The sequence below is a fragment of the Lutra lutra genome, chromosome 1, assembly GCF_902655055.1.
Source record: "Lutra lutra chromosome 1, mLutLut1.2, whole genome shotgun sequence".
NCBI classification, from domain to species: Eukaryota; Metazoa; Chordata; class Mammalia; order Carnivora; family Mustelidae; genus Lutra; species Lutra lutra.
This window is the reverse complement of record NC_062278.1, coordinates 162,814,498-162,829,842: the sequence shown is the minus strand read 5'-3', so window position 1 is coordinate 162,829,842 and position 15,345 is coordinate 162,814,498. Positions and strand designations below refer to the sequence as shown.

The window sequence follows — 15,345 nt, the reverse complement described above, 5'->3', positions numbered from 1 at the left end:
CAGTGTAGGAGGGTTCCCCTTTCTCCGCATCCTCGCCAGCATCTGTCATTTCCTGACTTGTTAATTTTAGCCATTCTGACTGGTGTGAGGTGATATCTCATGGTGGTTTTGATTTGTATTTCCCTGATGCCGAGTGATACGGAGCACTTTTTCATGTGTCTGTTGGCCATCTGGATGTCTTCTTTGCAGAAATGTCTGTTCATGTCCTCTGCCCATTTCTTGATTGGATTATTTGTTCTTTGGGTGTTGAGTTTGCTAAGTTCTTTATAGATTTTGGACACTAGCCCTTTATCTGATATGTCATTTGCAAATATCTTCTCCCATTCTGTCAGTTGTCTTTTGGTTTTGTTCACTGTTTCCTTTGCTGTGCAAAAGCTTTTGATCTTGATAAAATCCCAAAAGTTCATTTTTGCCCTTGCTTCCCTTGCCTTTGGAGATGTTCCTAGGAAGATGTTGCTGCGGCTGAGGTCGAAGAGGTTGCTGCCTGTGTTCTCCTCGAGGATTTTGATGGATTCCTTTCTCACATTGAGATCCTTCATCCATTTTGAGTCTATTTTCGTGTGTGGTGTAAGGAAATGATCCAATTTCATTTTTCTGCATGTGGCTGTCCAATTTTCCCAACACCATTTATTGAAGAGGCTGTCTTTTTTCCATTGGACATTCTTTCCTGCTTTGTCGAAGATGAGCTGACCATAGAGTTGAGGGTCTATTTCTGGGCTCTCTATTCTGTTCCATTGATCTATGTGTCTGTTTTTGTGCCAGTACCATGCTGTCTTGATGATGACAGCTTTGTAATAGAGCTTGAAGTCCGGAATTGTGATGCCACCAACTTTGGCTTTCTTTTTCAATGTTGCTTTGGCTATTCGAGGTCTTTTCTGGTTCCATATAAATTTTAGGATTATTTGTTCCATTTCTTTGAAAAAAATGGATGGTACTTTGATAGGAATTGCATTAAATGTGTAGATTGCTTTAGGTAGCATAGACATTTTCACAATATTTATTCTTCCAATCCAGGAGCATGGAACATTTTTCCATTTCTTTGTGTCTTCCTCAATTTCTTTCATGAGTACTTTATAGTTTTCTGAGTATAGATTCTTAGTCTCTTTGGTTAGGTTTATTCCTAGGTATCTTATAGTTTTGGGTGCAATTGTAAATGGGATGGACTCTTTAATTTCTCTTTCTTCTGTCTTGTTGTTGGTGTAGAGAAATGCAACTGATTTCTGTGCATTGATTTTATATCCTGACACTTTACTGAATTCCTGTACAAGTTCTAGCAGTTTTGGAGTGGAGTCTTTTGGGTTTTCCACATATAGTATCATATCATCTGCGAAGAGTGATAGTTTGACTTCTTCTTTGCCGATTTGGATGCCTTTAATTTCCTTTTGTTGTCTGATTGCTGAGGTAGGACTTCTAGTACTATGTTGAATAGCAGTGGTGATAACGGACATCCCTGCCGTGTTCCTGACCTTAGCGGAAAAGCTTTCAGTTTTTCTCCATTGAGAATGATATTTGCGGTGGGTTTTTCATAGATGGCTTTGATAATAATGAGGTATGTGCCCTCTATCCCTACACTTTGAAGAGTTTTGATCAGGAAGGGATGCTGTACTTTGTCAAATGCTTTTTCAGCATCTATGGAGAGTATCTTATGGTTCTTGTTCTTTCTTTTATTAATGTGTTGTATCACATTGATTGATTTGCGGATGTTGAACCAACCTTGCAGCCCTGGAATAAATCCCACTTGGTCGTGGTGAATAATCCTTTTAATGTACTGTTGAATCCTATTGGCTAGTATTTTGGCGAGAATTTTTGCATCTGTGTTCATCAAGGATATTGGTCTGTAGTTCTCTTTTTTGTTGGGATCCTTGTCTGGTTTTGGGATCAGGGTGATGCTGGCCTCATAAAATGAGTTTGGAAGTTTTCCTTCTATTTCTATTTTTTGGAACAGTTTCAGGAGAATAGGAATTAGTTCTTCTTTAAATGTTTGGTAGAATTCCCCCGGAAAGCCGTCTGGCCCTGGGCTTTTGTTTGTTTGGAGATTTTTGATGACTGTTTCAATCTCTTTACTGGTTATGGGTCTGTTGAGGCTTTCTATTTCTTCCTGGTTCAGTTGTGGTAGTTTATATGTCTCTAGGAATGCATCCATTTCTTCCAGATTGTCAAATTTGTTGGCGTAGAGTTGCTCATAGTATGTTCTTATAATTGTCTGTATTTCTTTGGTGTTCGTTGTGATCTCTCCTCTTTCATTCATGATTTTATTTATTTGGGTCCTCTCTCTTTTCTTTTTGATAAGTCTGGCCAGGGGTTTATCAATCTTATTAATTCTTTCAAAGAACCAGCTCCTAGTTTCGTTGATTTGTTCTATTGATTTTTGGTTTCTATTTCATTGATTTCTGCTCTAATCTTTATGATTTCTCTTCTCCTGCTGGGTTTAGGGTTTCTTTCTTGTTCTTTCTCCAGCTCCTTTAGGTGTAGGTTTAGGTTGTGTACCTGAGACCTTTCTTGTTTCTTGAGAAAGGCTTGTACCGCTATATATTTTCCTCTCAGGACTGCCTTTGTTGTGTCCCACAGATTCTGAACTTTGTGTTTTCATTATCATTTGTTTCCATAAATTTTTTCAATTCTTCTTTAATTTCCTGGTTGACCCATTCATTCTTTAGAAGGATGCTGTTTAGTCTCCATGTATTTGGGTTCTTTCCAAATTTCCTCTTGTGATTGAGTTCTAGCTTTAGAGCATTGTGGTCTGAAAATATGCAGGGAATGATCCCAATCTTTTGATACCGGTTGAGACTTGATTTAGGACCAAGAATGTGATCTATTCTGGAGAATGGTCCATGTGCACTAGAGAAGAATGTGTATTCTGTTGCTTTGGGATGAAATGTTCTGAATATATCTGTGATGTCCATCTGGTCCAGTGTTTCATTTAAGGCCTTGATTTCCTTGTTGATCTTTTGCTTGGATGATCTGTCCATTTCAGTGAGGGGAGTGTTAAAATCCCCTACTATTATTGTATTCTTGTCGATGTGTTTCTTTGATTTTGTTATTAATTGGTTTATATAGTTGGCTGCTCCCACGTTAGGGGCATAGATATTTAAAATTGTTAGATCTTCTTGTTGGATAGTTCCTTTGAGTATGATATAATGTCCTTCCTCATCTCTTAGTATAGTCTTTGGCTTAAAATCTAATTGATCTGACATAAGGATTGCCACTCCTGCTTTCTTCTGATATCCATTAGCATGGTAAATTCTTTTCCACCCCCTCACTTTAAACCTGGAGGTGTCTTCGGGTTTAAGATGAGTTTCTTGTAGGCAACATATAGATGGGTTTTGTTTTTTTATCCATTCTGATACCCTGTGTCTTTTGATTGGGGCATTTAGCCCATTAACATTCAGGGTAAGTATTGAGAGATATGAATTTAGTGCCATTGTATTGCCTGTAAGGTGACTGTTATTGTATATTGTCTCTGTTTCTTTCTGATCTACTACTTTGAGCGTCTCTCTTTGCTTAGAGGACCCCTTTCAATATTTCCTGTAGAGCTGGTTTGGTATTTGCAAATTCTTTCAGTTTTTGTTTGTCCTGGAAGCTTTTAATTTCTCCTTCTATTTTCAATGATAGCCTAGCTGGATATAGTATTCTTGGCTGCATGTTTTTCTCATTTAGTACTCTGAATATATCATGCCAGCTCTTTCTGGCCTCCATGTCTCTGTGGATAAGTCTGCTGCCAATCTAATATTTTTACCATTGTACGTTACAGACTTCTTTTCCCGGGCTGCTTTCAGGATCTTTTCTTTGTCACTAAGACTTGTAAATTTTACTATTAGGTGACGGGGTGTGGACCTATTCTTATTGATTTTGAGGGGGATTCTCTGAACCTCCTGGATTTTGATGCTTGTTCCCTTTGCCATATTGGGGAAATTCTCTCCAATAATTCTCTCCAATATACCTTCTGCTCCCCTCTCTGTTTCCTCTTCTTCTGGAATCCCAATTATTCTAATGTTGTTTCGTCTTATGGTGTCACTTATCTCTCGAATTCTCCCCTCATGGTCTAGTAGCTGTTTGTCCCTCTTTTGCTCAGCTTCTTTATTCTCTGTCATTTGGTCTTCTATATCGCTAATTCTTTCTTCTGCCTCATTTATCCTAGCAGTGAGAGCCTCCATTTTTTATTGCACCTCATTAATAGCTTTTTTTATTTCAACTTGGTTAGATTTTAGTCTTTTATTTCTCCAGAAAGGGCTTTTATATCTCCCGAGAGGGTTGCTTTAATATCTTCCATGCCTTTTTCAAGCCCGGCTAGAACCTTGAGAATCGTCATTCTGAACTCTAGATCTGACATATTACCAATGTCTGTATTGATTAGGTCCCTAGCCTTAGGTACTGCCTCTTGTTCTTTTTTTTGTTGTGAATTTTTCCGCCTTGTCATTTTGTCCAGATAAGAGTTTATGAAGGAGCAAGTAAAATACTAAAAGGGTGGCAACAACCCCAGGAAAATATGCTTTAGCCAAATCAGAAGAGATCCCGAATTGTGAGGGGGGAGAAAGGGGATAAAAAGGGGTTCAGAAAGAAAGAAAGAAAAAAAAAGAAACTATTAAAAAAAAGAAAGCCGATAAAGAAAAAATATAAAGAGGAAAAAAAATATATATTAGATAAACTATTTAAAAAAACGTTAAAAAAAGAAAACGGTAAAAGTTAAAAAAAATTTAATAGAAGAAGAGAAAAAGAAAAAAAGTGAAAAAGAAAAAAAAATTAAATTAACTGCAAGGCTAAAGAATCATGGGGAGAAAGCCATGAGTTCCGTGCTTTGCTTTCTTCTCCTCTGGAATTCCGCTGCTCTCCTTGGTAGGTGAACTTGGTCCTGGCTGGGTTTCCTGTTGATCTTCTTAGGGAGGGGCCTGTTGTAGTGATTCTCAAGCGTCTTTGCCCCAGGTGGAGTTGCACCGCCCTTACCCGGGGCCGGGTTGAGTAATCCGCTCGGGTTTGCTGGGTTTGCTTTCGGGAGCTTTTGTTCCCTGAGCGCTTTCCGTAGAGTTCTGGAGGACGGGAATGAAGATGGCAGCCTCCCGGTCTCCGGCCCGGAGGAGCCGAGAGCCCGGGGCCCCACTCCTCAGTGCGCCCTCAGAGAACAGCGCCCAATGACTCCCGTCACCCTGGCCTCCGGCCGCTCTCCGAGCTGACCGAGCCTGCGACCGGTTCAAGGCAACCCCGAGCTGAGTGTCACTCCTCGGCTCTGTCTCTGCAGCCGGCTTACCCGTTCTAATACCAGTAAGCTCTGCAACACTCAGACACCCCCGATCCTTCTGCGACCCTGCGGGACCTGAGGCCGCGCTGACCCCACCTGGGCTTCACCCCAGTTAAGCCTCTGGAGCGATATCCCTCAGCGGAACAGACTTTTAAAAGTCCTGATTTTGCTCCGTTGCTCCGCCTCTCGCCGGGATCCGGCCCCTCCCCCCGCGGTCTATCTTCCCGTCGCTTTGGATTCACTTTTCCGCCAGTCCTACCTTGCAGAAAGTGGTTGATTTTCTGTTTCTGGAATTGCTGTTCTTCTTCTCTTCAATCTCCCGTTGGATTTGTAGGTGTTTGCAATCTTTAGATAAGCTATTTAGCTGATCTCCCGCTACCCGAAGTAGTCTCAGCCTGCTACTTCTCCGCCATCTTGACTCCTCCCCTCAGCATAGACATTTTAATAATATTTATTCTTCCAATCCATGAGCATGGTACATTTTTCCTTTTCTTTGTGTCTTCCTCAATTTCTTTTGTAAGTATTCTACAGTTTTCATAGTAGAGATCCTTTACCTCTTTGGTTAGGTTTATTCCTAGGTGTCTCATGATTTTGGGTGCTATTGTAAATGGGATCAATTCCTTATTTTCTCTTTCTTCTGTCTTAATGTAAAGAAATACAACTGATTTCTGTGCATTGATTTTGTATCTTGCCACACTGCGGAATTGCTGCATTAGTGCTAGCAATTTTGGGGTGGAATCTTTTGGGTTTTCCACACAATGTATCATGCCATCTGCAAAGAGAAAGAGTTTGACTTCTTCTTTGCCAATTTGAATGCCTTTATTTCTTTTTGTTGTCTGATTGCTGAGGCTAGGACTTCTAGTATACTATGTTGAACAAAAGTAGTGAAAATGCACATCCCTGTTGTGTTCCTGACCTTAAGGGAAAAGCTCTCAGGTTTTCCCTTTTGAAGATGATATTGGCTGTGGGCTTTTTGTAGGTGGCTTTTATGATATTGAGGTATGTTTCTTCTATCCCTATATTGTGGAGAGTTTTAATCAAGAAAAGATGTTGCATTATATGTCAAATCCTTCTTCTGCATTGATGGAGAGGATTGTATGGTTCTTGTCCCTTTTATTAATGTGATGTATCATATTGATTAATTTGTGAATGTTGAGCCACCTTGGAGTCCAGGAATAAGTCCCACTTTGTCATGGTGAATAATCCTTTTAATGCACTGTTAGATCCTATTAGCTAGTTTGTTGGCGAGAATGTTGACAACCATGTTCATCAGGGATATTAGTCTGTAATTCTCCTTTTTGATGGGGTCTTTGTCTGGTTTGGGGATCAATGTAGTGTTGGCCTCATAGAATGAGTTTGGAAGTTTTCTTTCAATTTCTATCTTTTGAAACAGTTTCTGAAGAGTAGGTAATAACTTTTCTTTAAATGTTTGGTGGAATTCCCCTGGAAGGGGCACCTGGGTGGCTCAGTGGGTTAAGCCTCTCCCTTCTCTGCTCAGCAGGGATCCTGCTTCCCGCTCTCTCTCTGCCTGCCTCTCTGCCTACTTGTGATATCTTTCTCTGTCAAATAAATAAATAAAATCTTAAAAAAAAAAAAAAAAGAATTCCCCTGGGTGGGAAACCATCTGGCCCTGGACTCTTGTTTGTTGGGAGATTTTTTTTTTTATTTTTATTTTTATTTTTTATTTTTTTTCAGCATAACAGTATTCATTATTTTTGCACCACATCCAGTGCTCCATGCAATCCGTGCCCTCTACAATACCCACCACCTGGTGCCCCCAACCTCCCACCCCCCACCCCTTCAAAATTCTCAGATCGTTTTTCAGAGTCCATAGTCTCTCATGGTTCACCTTGTTGGGAGATTTTTGATTACTGATTCAATTTCTATGCCAGTTATGGGTCTGTTCAGATTTTCTATTTTTTCCTGTTTCAGTTTTTATAGTGTATGTGTTTCTTGGAACTTACCTGTTTCTCCCAGATTCCCTGATTTGTTGGCATATAATTGCTTGTCGTATTTTCTTGTTACTGTATTTCTTTGCTCTTGGTTGCGATCTCTTCTCTTTCATTCATCATTTTATTTATTTGGATCCTTCCTCTTTTCTTTTTGATGAGCCTGGCTGCAGGTTTATCAATCTTTTTAATTCTTTCAAAGAACCAGCTCTTAGTTTAATTGATCTGTTCTACTGTTCTTTTGATTTAGTGTCTTGTGTCTTTGATTTCTGCTCTAATCTTTATTATATCTCTTCTACTGGTGGATTTAGGCTTTATTTGCTGTTCTTTCTCCAACTCCTTTAGGTTTAAGTTTAGGTTATGTATTTGAGACTTTTCTTGCTTCTTCAGGAATGACTGTATTGGTATTTACTTCCCTTTTAGGACCACCTTTGCTGCATCTCAAGTGTTCCTTGTTTTCATTTTCATTTGTTTCCATGAATTTTAAAAGAAATTCTTTAATTTCCTGGTTGACCCATTCATTCTTCAGTAGGATCTTCTTTAACCTCCATATATTTGTGGTTTCCTTCCAAATTTTTTCTTGTGATTGACTTCACATGATAGCATTGTGGTTTGAAAATATGCATGGTATGCTCTCATTTATTATTATCATTATTTTTTTATTATTATTATTTTTACTAGTTGAGGCCTAATTTGTGACCTAGTATGCTATCTCTTCTGGAGAACATTCAATGTGCATTCGAGAAGAGTGCATATTCCGTTGCTTTAGAATGAAATGCTCTGAATATAACTGTTAAGTCCATCTGATACATTATGTCAATCAAAGTCCTTGTTTCCTTGTAATTTTGCTTAGATGACCTGTCCATTGCTGTGAGTGGGGTGTTAAAATACTCTGCTATTTGTGTATCATTATCATCACTGAGTTTTTTTAATTTTGTTATTGGATTTATATATTTTGCTCTTCCTACATTAGGGGCATAAATACTTACAATTGTTAGCTTTTCTTGTATAGACCCTTAAATTATGATACAGTGTCCTTCTTCATCTTTTATTACAGTCTTTGGTTTAAAATCGACCAAGTTGTTTGTTTGATATAACAAACAGTTATAGTTTGTCTGATGTAAGGATTGCTACTCCAGCTTTCTTTTAATTTCCGTTAGCATGTTCAACGGTTCTCTGCCTCCTCACTTTCAATATGGTGGTTTCTTGGGTCTAAAAACGAGTTTCTTGGAAGCAGTGTATCAGTGGGTTTTGTTTTTTTGTCCATTCTGATACCCTATGCCTTTTCATTGGAGTATTGGGTCCATTTACATTCAGAGTAATTATTGAAAGATACGAATTTAGTGCCATTGTATTACCTGTAAAACTGATGTTCCATAGATTGTCTCTGTTTCTGATCTTTGTTACTTTTGGGCTCTGTCTTCATTCAAAGGATCCCTTTAATACTTCTTGCAGAACTGGTTTTGTATTCACAGATTCCATTAGGTTTGTTGTCTTGGAAACTAGTTATCTCTCTTTCTATTCTGAATGGCAGCTGTGTTGGATAAAGTATTCTTGGCTGCATATTTTCCCATTTAGCACATTGAATACATCATGCCAGTCCTTTCTACTCTGCCAGGTCTCTGTGGACAGGTCTCCTACCAGCCTTTGTGTCACCCTTGTGGGTTAAGGACCTCTTTTCTTTTCCCCTGAGCTGCTTTCAGGATTTTCTCTTTATCTCTGAAATTTGCAAGCTTCAATATTATATGTTGGTGTGTTGACCCATTTTTATTGATTTTGAGGGGAATTCTCTGTGCTTCCTGGACTTGAATGCCTGTTTCCTTCCCCAGGTTAAAGAAGTTCTCAGGTACAATTTGCTCAAATAAACCTTCTGCCCCTTTCTCCCACTCCTCCTCTTCTGGAACCCCTATTATTTGGATATTATTTTGCTTTATGGGGATCACTGTGTTCTTTAAGTCTCCCTTCATGATCTAAGAGTTTTTGTTCTCTCTTTTTTTAAGCTTCCTTATTTTTCATCATTTTACCTTCTAAATCACTGATTCTATCTTTTGTTTCATTTATCCTCATTTTTGTAGACTCCATTTGGGATGCATCTCAGTAATAGCATTTTTAATTTTGGCCTGACTAGATTTTAATTCTTTTATCTCTACAGTAAAACGATTCTCTAGTTTTTTCAAGCCCAGCTAGTATCTTTATAATTGTTGTTTTAAATTGTAATTCAGACATATTCCTTATAGTCATATCGATTAAATCTGTGGCAATAAGTATTATCTCCTTTGGGGTGAATTTCTCTCTGTTGTCATTTGGCCTTGAAATGAAAGGAAGAAAGAAAGAGAAACAACGACAAAAGAAAAAAACAAAAGAAACAAAACAAAAACAGAACTAAACAAAAAACAGACAAAAACCAAAACAACAAACTAGATCCTGGGTGTGTTTTGGTGTGCTTGTTAAAGAAATTAGATCCCAAAATAAGAAAGAAGCTCAAAGTTCACATCCCCTACTCTTCAGTGAGCCCTCACAGAAAAGCAGTCAGTCACTCTTTCAGTCTGATTTCAGACTGATTTCAGTCCAGACTCTGTGTCCACCAGGCCTATGACTGAGCATTTTTGTCTCAGGCATGTGACTGAATTTCAAAACTCCAAGTTTTACAGACTCCTGCAGCATAGACTTGAACTCACTTCTGCCTTTGATGGACCCCTGCCAGGAAAATGGTCACATGACCACATAGCAATTCATAGTTTATGGCAACACAGCACAGAAAGCTGGCACCTAAAGTCACTGTTTCCAGCTGGCTTCCCCACTCTTGTGCCTGGGATCTCTGCAGCACACAGGCACCCCTGTTTTTCTTATGACTCTGGGGATCCTGAGACCATCCTATCCCACCTGGGATTTTTCCATGCTTCACCACCTGAGCTCCTTTAAGCCAGGGACATATCCCATTGTAGCAGAATTCTAGCTCTGATTTTGCTCTCTGCTACTTATAACACTTTGCAGTAGCCTCCTTAAGCAGGCTCCCTCCCCTCCACTCTATCTCCACATATATCATCCCACATCAACTCTCTGTACCTCCTACCTTCCAAAAAGTGGTTACTTTTATACTTCTAGAGCTGCAGTTTTTCTCAGATCACCAGTTGCTTTCACAGATGTTCAGAATGATTTGATAACTATCTAGCCATAGTAAAAGGACAAGACAAACTTAGGGTCCCCCTACTCCTCTGCCATCTTAACTCCTTCCCCTGAGATCAGAATTTAATTTTAAATATTATGGTATGTATTTAGACATAGTTCATTGTCCTTTTAATTTTCATTTCCCTAACACCTAGTGATGTTGAACGTATTTTCATATGGGTTTTGCCATATTTATTTCTTCTTTGGTGAAACACCTGTTCAGCCTTTTGCCTGTTTTCCCTTGGATTATTTTTTATTATTTTTTTTAAAGATTTTATTTATTATTTGACAGAGAGAGGGATCACAAGTGAACAGAGAGGCAGACAGAGAGAGAGGTGAAAGCAGGCTCCGTGCTGAGCAGAGAGCCTGATGTGGGGCATGATTCCAGGACACTGAGACCATTACCTGGGCTGAAGGCAGAGGCTTAACCCACTGAGCCACCCAGGCACCCCTGTATATTTTTTTCTTTTTTTATCCTTTAACAATGTCTTTCAAAGAGTTATTAATCTCATATTGATTATTATTATCAACATGTGGATTATGTCATTTACTCATTAGAAACTGGTAGAAGATCAAGATGATCTAACAATTGTAAATATCTACGCCCCCAATATGGGAGCAGCCAATTACATAAGAAAGCTATTAATCAAGATAAAGAGTCATATTGATTTGAATACATTAATAGTAGGAGATGTTAACATGCCTCTCTCAGTAATAGACAGATTATCCAAGCAGAAAATAAATAAACAAGAGCATTGAATGACACATCGGACCAGATGGACCTCATAGATATATACAGAACATTCCACCCTAAAACAACAGAATACTCTTTCTTCTCAAGTACACATGGAACCTTCTCCAGAATAGACCACATACTGGGTCACAAATCAGGGCTCAACCGATACCAAAAGACTGAGATTATTCCCTGCATATTCTCAAATCACAATGCTTTGAAACTGGAGCTCAATCACAAGGAAAAGTTTGAAAGGAACTCAAAAAAACACCTGGAAGCTAAAGACCACCTTGCTTAAGAATGCTTGGATCAAATAGGAGATCAAAGAAGAACTTAAACAATTCATGGAAAGCAATGAGAACAAAGACACTTCAGTCCAAAACCTATGGGATATGGCAAAGGTGGTACTACGGGGAAATACATAGCCATCCAAGCCTCCCTCAAAAAAATTGAAAAATCCGGAATACACCAGCTGTCTCTACGCCTTAAAGGACTGGAGGATCAACAACAAATTAAGCCAACCCCACACACAAGAAGGGAAATAATCAAGATTAGAGCAGAGATCAATGAGATAGAAACTAGAGATACAGTAGAACGTATCAATGAAACTAGAAGCTGGTTTTTTGAAAGAATCAATAAAATTAATAAACCATTGGCCACACTAATCCAAAAGAAAAGAGAGAAAGCTCAAATTAATAAAATTATGAATGAAAAGGGAGAGATCACAATTAACACAAAGGAAATAGAAACAATCATCAGAAGTTATTATCAACAGTTATATGCCAATAAGTTAAGCAACCTAGATGAAATGGATGCACTCCTGGAAAACTATAAACTCCCAAAATTGAGCCAGAAAGAAATTGACAACCTGAATCGACCAATATCTAGTAACAAGATTGAAGCAGTGATCAAAAACCTCCCAAAAAACAAGAGCCCAGGACCTGATGGATTCCGTGGGGGAATTCTACCAAACTTTCAAAGAAGAAATAACACCTATCCTCCTGAAGCTGTTTCAAAAAATTGAAGCAGAAGGAAAACTTCCAGACTCTTTCTATGAAGCCAGGATTACCCTGACCCCAAAACCAGGCAAAGACCCTACCAAAAAGGAGAATTTCAGACCAATATCCCTGATGAATATGGATGCTAAGATTCTCTACAAGATCTTAGCAAACAGGATCCAATAGCATATTAAAAAGATTATCCACCATGACCAGGTAGGATTCATCCCTGGTTACAAGGATGGTTCAACATTCACAAATCAATGTGATAGAACTAATCAATAAGAGAAGAGAGAAGAAACACATGGTCCTCTCAATTGATGCAGAAAAAGCATTTGACAAGATCCAGCATCCGTTCCTGATTAAAACGCTTCAAAGTATAGGGATAGAGGGAACATTCCTGAACTTCATCAAATTTATCTATGAAAAACCCACAGCAAATACCACCCTCAATGGGAAAAAGCTCTTAGCCTTCCCGTTGAGATCAGGAACACGACAAGGATGCCCACTCTCACCACTCTTGTTCAACATAGTATTAGAAGTCCTAGCAACAGCAGTCAGACAACAAAGAGAAATAAAAGGTATCCAAGTTGGCAGTGAAGAAGTCAAACTCTCTCTCTTCGCAGATGACATGATACTTTATATGGAAAACCCCAAAGACTCCACTCCCCAAACTACTAGAACTCATACAGCAATTCAGTAATGTGGCAGAATACAAAGTCAGTATACAGAAATCACTTGCTTTCTTATACACTAACAATGAAAATACAGAAAGGGAAATTAGAGAATTGATTCCATTTACTATAGCACCAAGAACCATAAGATACCTGGGAATAAACCTAACCAAACAGGTGAAGGATCTGTACTCAAGGAACTACAGAGCACTCTTGAAAGAAATTGAAGAAGACACAAAAAGATGGAAGACGATTCCATGCTCTTGGATCGGAAGAATAAACATTGTTAAAATGTCTATACTGCCTAGAGCAATCTATATTTTTAATGCCATTCCGATCAAAATTCCACTGGTATTTTTCTTTCTTTCTTTTTTTTAAGATTTTATTTATTTATTTGACAGACAGAAATCACAAGCAGGCAGAGAGAGTGGCAGAGAGAGGAGGAAGCAGGCTCCCTGCTGAGCAGAAAGCCCTGTGCGAGGCTCGATCCCAGGACCCTAGGATCATGACCTCAGCCGAAGACACAGGCTTTAACCCACTGAGCCACCCAGGTGCCCCACCACCGGTATTTTTCAAAGAGCTGGAGCAAATAATCCTAAAAGTTGTATGGAATCAGAAGAGACCCCCAAATTGCTAAGGAAATGTTGAAAAAACAAAACAAAACTGGGGGCATCATGTTACCTGATCTCAGGCTTTACTACAAAGCTGTGATCACCAAGACAGCCTGGTTCTGGCATAAAAACAGACACATAGACCAGTGGAACAGAGTAGAGAGCCCAGATATGGGCCCTCAACTCTATGGTCAAATCATCTTCGACAAAACAGGAAAAAATATACAGTGGAAAAAGACAGTCTCTTCAATAAATGGTGCTGGGAAAACTGGCCAGCTATATGTAGAAAAATGAATCTCGACCATTCGTTTACACCATACCCAAAGATAAACTTGAAATGGATAAAAGACCTCAACATGAGGCAGAAATCCATCAGAATCATAGAGGAGAACATAGGCAGTAACCTCTTCAATATCAGTCACAGCAACTTCTTTCAAGATATGTCTCCAAAGACAAAGGAAACAAAAGTGAAAATGAATTTTTGGGACTTCATCAAGATCAAAAGCTTCTGCACAGCAAAGGAAACAGTCAAGAAAACAAAGAGGCAACCCACGGAACGGGAAAAGATATTTGCAAATGACAGTACTGACAAAAGGCTGATATCCAGGATCTATAAAGAACTCCTCAAACTCAACACACACAAAACAGATAATCATGTCAAAAAATGGGCAGAAGACACTTCTCCAATGAAGACATACAAATGGCTAACAGACACATGAAAAAATGTTAATCATCACTAGCCATCAGGGAGATTCAAATTAAAGCCACATTGAGATACCACCTGACACCAGTTAGAATGGCCAAAATTAGCAAGACAGGAAACAACATGTGTTGGAGGGGATGTGGAGAAAGGGGAACCCTCTTACACTGTTGGTGGGAATGCAAGTTGGTGCAGCCACTTTGGAGAACAGTGTGGAGATTCCTTAAGAAATGAAAAATAGAGCTTCCTTATGACCCTGCCATTGCACTACTGGGTATTTACCCCAAAGATACAGATGTAGTGGAAAGAAGGGCCATCTGTATCCCAATGTTTATAGCAGCAATGGCCACGGTCACCAAACTGTGGCGAGAACCAAGATGCCCTTCAACAGACGAATGGATAAGGAAGATATGGTCCATATACACTATGGAGTGTTATGCCTCCATCAGAAAGGATGAATACCCAACTTTTGTAGCAACATGGACGGGACTGGAAGAGATTATGCTGAGTGAAAGAAGTCAAGCAGAGAGAGTCAATTATCATATGGTTTCACTTATTTGTGGAGCATAACAAATAACATGGAGGAGATAGGGAGATGGAGAGGAGAAGGGAGTTGAGGGAAATTGGAAGGGGACGTGAACCATGAGAGACTATGGACTCTGAAAAACAATCTGAGGGTTTTGAAAGGGCGGGGGGTGGGAGGTTGGGGGAGCCAGGTGGTGGGTATTATGGAGGGTACATATTGCATGGAGCACTGGGTGTGGTGCATAAGCAATGAATTGTGTTACGCTGAAAAGAAATTTAAAAAAAAAAAAACTGTTGGAAGAGTTATTACTGTTCCAGTATTGCAGCAAAGAAACTAAGGTGCAGAAGAGTTTTTCACTTGCCCGGGGTCACTAATTAGTAAGTGATGGAGCCAGAACCTGAAACCGGGGCCTTCTGAATCCATGGACTAGGCTCTGAACCCCAGTTCTAAACTTACACTCACACTTTGGTGTTGAGATAAAAGTCCGTTCTGGGAAACTGTTTTTGACACCATGACCTCTGCCACTACAGTGATACAGTTCTGCCAAGCCTCTTCCCATTCTTTCACTTTTCCATCTTCTTTTTTTCCAGACTGGTTGAGGAAGTGAAGGAGCTGTATGATGGACTGGAATTAGAAAATGAAGATATTTACATGGCAACCACCTTTGGGGACTTTATCCAGCTATTAGTGAGAAAGCTGAGAGGGGATGACAAAGACAACAAGTGCATCATTGACTATGTGAGTCTTCCTCCA

At 39.3% G+C, this 15,345-nt stretch overlaps 1 protein-coding gene across 3 annotated transcripts in view; it reads left to right on the top strand.

Annotated features, from left to right (window-relative positions):
* The window catches only part of ALDH1L1 (aldehyde dehydrogenase 1 family member L1), a 143,124-nt gene that overhangs the window by 89,183 nt on the left and 38,596 nt on the right, over positions 1 to 15,345 (top strand). For all 3 annotated transcript variants that reach the window (XM_047742624.1, XM_047742606.1, XM_047742615.1), the window contains one exon: positions 15,183 to 15,330. In XM_047742624.1, the coding sequence (XP_047598580.1) occupies positions 15,183 to 15,330 (148 nt within the window). The remainder of the gene's footprint in view (positions 1 to 15,182; positions 15,331 to 15,345) is intronic.